General features: G+C 57.1%; 1 protein-coding gene across 1 annotated transcript; it reads left to right on the top strand.

Moving 5' to 3' along the window:
* The first annotated feature begins 2,058 nt into the window (after positions 1-2,058).
* Positions 2,059-3,467, top strand: ZNRF4 (zinc and ring finger 4). The gene has a single exon (XM_016197943.2). The coding sequence runs from the start codon at positions 2,385-2,387 to the stop codon at positions 3,465-3,467; it is 1,083 nt and encodes a 360-aa protein (XP_016053429.2). The 5' UTR covers positions 2,059-2,384.
* Positions 3,468-4,035: the final 568 nt, after the last annotated feature.

The raw sequence follows: 4,035 nt of genomic DNA, 5'->3' as shown, positions 1-4,035 counted from the left end.
CCTTACCTCTCCAAATGGTCAGGACCCCTTGGAGATGCTACTTACAAACAGCTCTGTTCCACCCCTACTGTTACTGCACTAGTCTGGACACTTGCCCTGGGCTTCTGGCTTCCACTGGCCCTCAGTCCCAACTAGCTGTTTTCCCTCAGTAGCCAGAGGGATTTTCCTAGTGCCTCAGTTGGATTGTATCAGATACTCTTGTTTCAAATCCTCTAGCATAGTAGAACTCTACGTCATGGTGGGAATGTTCCAGGCTCTAGCCACCCAACATGGTCCCTCCCATGTGCCCATGGAGCCCTTGAAATGTGGCAAGCGTGAGGAACTGAATTTTTTTAAAATATATTTTTAATGTATTTCAACAACTGCATATAGCTAGTGGCTGCTGTGTGGGTCAGTGCAGCAGCTCCACAGGCTCTGTGGGTGATGTGGTCAGTGGCCCCCCCCAGACCCCGGGCCCTCACTGCTTCCCTGTGCTGGCCTCCCAGCTCTGACTCTCTGCCTGAGCCTGCTCTGCTCTTGCCAGGGCAGGCTAGAAATGTCACAGAATTGATGCCACCTCTCCCTGGCTGATGTTGCTCCACTGGTTAGAGCATCATCCCGTGCACCAGAGGGTGGCAGGTTCGATCCCTGGTCCAGGCTCATTCGGGAGGCAACTGATCAATGTTTCTCTCTCACATCAGATGTTTTTCTCTCTCTCTCCCTCTCCTTCTCCTTTCCTCTCTCTCTAGAATCAATGAAAAACATGTCCTTGGGTGAAGATTAAAAAAAAAACAAAACGAATTGATGCCACTCCTGGCAACCAGTGGCTGGCAGGTGCTGGTGCATAAATGCTCCAGTGCCCTTGTCCCTCCAGTGGGGCATCTCTGGGGTGCATGGCCTGGGTTATCTCCCAGGGGTCCCCATAGGACTGACCCCATCTGCTCACCAGTTTCCTGCTCGCTTATGCGTCCTGTGCTGGCTCCTTCCCTTCCCTCTCTCACTTCCCCACTTCCTCCTGGGATAGCCTCCCACAGAAGCCACTTGGACGGGAATCCTTGCCTTCAGGCTGCTTGTAGGGAACCCAGGCCGGCACTTACGACAGAATGCGGACTGTTCATCATGATCTGTGAGAGCCCCCATACTGCAGCTGGTTCCCTCTTCATTCCTGCTGTCCACACCCCCACAGTGTTCAGTTGCTCTTCCCCAGATGTGTGTGCCATGAACTCGGGGCTTCCCCACCACCTCCTGCCAACTCCTCACCCTCCCAGCCTCCATGCAAATGCCCAGCTGTGCAGAGGGGGCTTCCCTGACCGCCTTCTGTGCCAGCCATTGTTTCTGCCTCACTTACCTCTTCCTCCCCCCCTCCCTCTCCTTCCCTTGGTTACCTCTTGGCCCCCAGTGTCCAGCCCAGAACCTGGCACACAGTAGGTGCTTAGCAAATATTGGATGAACAAAGAAATGGCATGATGCCAATCAACGAACCCCAGGTGGCACCCCAAGAATGAGGAATATTTTAGAAGGGAAGGTCTTTCCTCATTTTAGACTTCCATTCAAACATCCCTGCCTTGGGGAGACCTCCCCTGAGCACCCCAGTGAAGGCTGCCCCTCTCTGTCAAATGCCAGCTTAATTTCCTTCACAGCACTCTACGCTCTGAAATTACTTCTTTCGATGGTCGATTCATTCATTTATTTAGTTTGCTTACTGGCTGTCTCTGTAAGGCTGGGGGTTTTGTCTTGGTCCCCACTGTATACCCAGTGCCTAGCACCTCATTCTGTGCAGACAGATCCCTCTCTCCAGCAGTGTTTTCTGCCTCCGTAAGTTTAATTGTTCCCGTGTAAAAACCAGGACCTTGTGTTATAGTAGGCACTTAGACATTAACCAAAAGGGAGCGAGTGAATCAATCAGTCAGAGGCAGATATCTGATTAAGCTTACAGTCGCCAGGGGAGTCCACCCCACTGATGGGGGGCGGGAGCAGCTGGCGCGGGGGGGGGGGGATGCCTTTCACTGGGTGCATGAGCAGTGGAAGCCAAGATGGTGACCATAAAGGGGGCTCCTGAGGGCAGAATGTAACTGGGCGATGTCACAGAGGCTGGGGGCATCTAGAACCCTGGGGGGACCTGGCCTCGGCATCATCTGCCAGCAAGGCCACCCTGGTAGGTCAGTTCCTCCTGAGACCAGCCTTCAAAGATACAATGCGGATGTGACTGCCACCAGGAGTAGTTTCTGCCTAGGGCCACCGGGGTCCCGGTCGCTCTGCTTACCTGCCTCTGAGCCTCCCGCTTAAGCTCACTTCCATTCCACTCTGGCTACGGGCCCCTGGGAGGTCCTGGAGATGCCCAAAGGCCTCCCATCTGCCATCCTCCGTGGGACCTAGGTTCACACGGAAGCAGGGGGTGGGCGGCCATGGGGCAGCAGCGGCTGGCCCTGGCCCTGAGCGTGGTCAAGGCCGCACTGGTCCTGCTGGCGCTGCTGGTGCCCTCACAGGCGGTGGTGCGGGCCGTGCTGGATGGCAACTTGAGCACAGTGGACTTTGCGGATTTGCCGGCCATGTTCGGGGTGCCCCTGGCCGCCGAGGGTGTGCGGGGCTACCTGATGGAGGCCAAGCCGGCTAACGCGTGCCACCCCATCGAGGGCCCCCAGCCGGTGGGCAACGGCTCGCTGGGTGCCATCGTGCTCATTCGGCGCTACGATTGCACGTTTGACCTGAAGGTGCTGCACGCCCAGCAGGCCGGCTTCAAGGCCGCCATCGTCCACAACGTCCTCTCGGACGACCTCGTGCGCATGGCGCACGTGTATGAGGACCTGCGGCGCCAGATCTCCATCCCCGCGGTGTTCGTGGGCGAGGCTGCCTCGCAGGATTTGCGCGTCATCATGTGTTGTGACAAGTCAGGCCACGTCCTCTTGTTGCCCAACTACCCGCAGTGCCCTGACCTGGACTGCCACCCTATGCTGGCCGTCTCCTGGGTGCTGGGCCGCACCCTGGCCCTGCTCATGTCCACTTTTTTCATCCTGAGACACCTGTGGAACTGGCTGTGGGCCTGGTGGACCTGCGGGCCTGTGACGGTCAAGAAGCCGGCCAGCCAGAAGGCCGAGGTCCGCACCTTCACCCGGCTCAATGACTTGTGTGCCATCTGCCTGGACGAATACGAGGAGGGGGAGCAGCTCAAGATCCTGCCCTGCTCCCACACCTATCACTGCAAGTGCATCGACCCCTGGTTCTCCCAGGCCGCCCAGCGCTCCTGCCCCGTGTGCAAGCAGTCGGTGGCCAGCACGGAGGACAGCTCCGACTCCACCATTGAGAGCTGCTGCGATGAGGACCCCTCGGTGCGCAGCCACCAGCCCCCCATCTGGGCCATCCAGGCCCGGCTGCGCTCGCGGAGGCTGGAGCTGCTGGCCCGGGCCAGCCCACACCGCTGCTGCAGTGCCACCTCCGTGGGGGTGGCTGAGGCCACGGAGCCCTCGGAGAGGCCCCCAGACCCACTCTGAGGCCCACAGACCCCGGCTGGCGAAGCTCGGGGTGGGGTGGGTAGAAATAAGTGTTTCTAGTCTGGAGAGAATAAAATGGGTTTGAAAGCAGTGTCGTGCCCTGGCTGCTGTGAGGCCACCTCTTCTCTGGCCGCTCATGCCACCCATGTGACAAAGCCCTGTGGAGCCCAAGGCTGGCTGCTGCTGTCTGTGGGCGAGTGAGAAGATAGGGGCTGGGAGGGGGGCATTCAAGGTCACTGCGTTCATCCCCAGCGGTGGCTCTGCCTCGGGCCCGGGCCTCAGTTCCAGTCCTGGGACCAGGGCTGCTGATCCCGGATATGTTTGTTTATTATTCATTTAAACATTTTTGTTTTTTAAAAAAATTAACTTTTTACTTTGGAATCATTTTAGATTTAAGATAAGTAGCCAAAGTTCTAGAGAGTTCTCAGGTACCCTCACCTGGCTTCCCTGGATGTTCACATCTTCCATAAGCACAGCGTGTTCATCATAACCAAGAAAGCAACATGGGTACCTTGTGATGAGCTAAACTCCAGGTTTTATTTAAATTTCCCCTGTCACTCCAACTTCT

The sequence above is a fragment of the Miniopterus natalensis genome, chromosome 4 (genome assembly GCF_054644295.1).
Source record: "Miniopterus natalensis isolate mMinNat1 chromosome 4, mMinNat1.hap1, whole genome shotgun sequence".
Taxonomy (NCBI): Eukaryota; Metazoa; Chordata; class Mammalia; order Chiroptera; family Miniopteridae; genus Miniopterus; species Miniopterus natalensis.
Note: the sequence above shows the minus strand (reverse complement) of the source record. Positions and strands in the feature narration are given on the sequence as shown.

Excerpts from the sequence above, each read along its gene's own strand:
- ZNRF4 (XM_016197943.2), top strand. The coding sequence starts at position 2,385 with ATGGGGCAGCAGCGGCTGGCCCTGGCCCTGAGCGTGGTCAAGGCCGCA.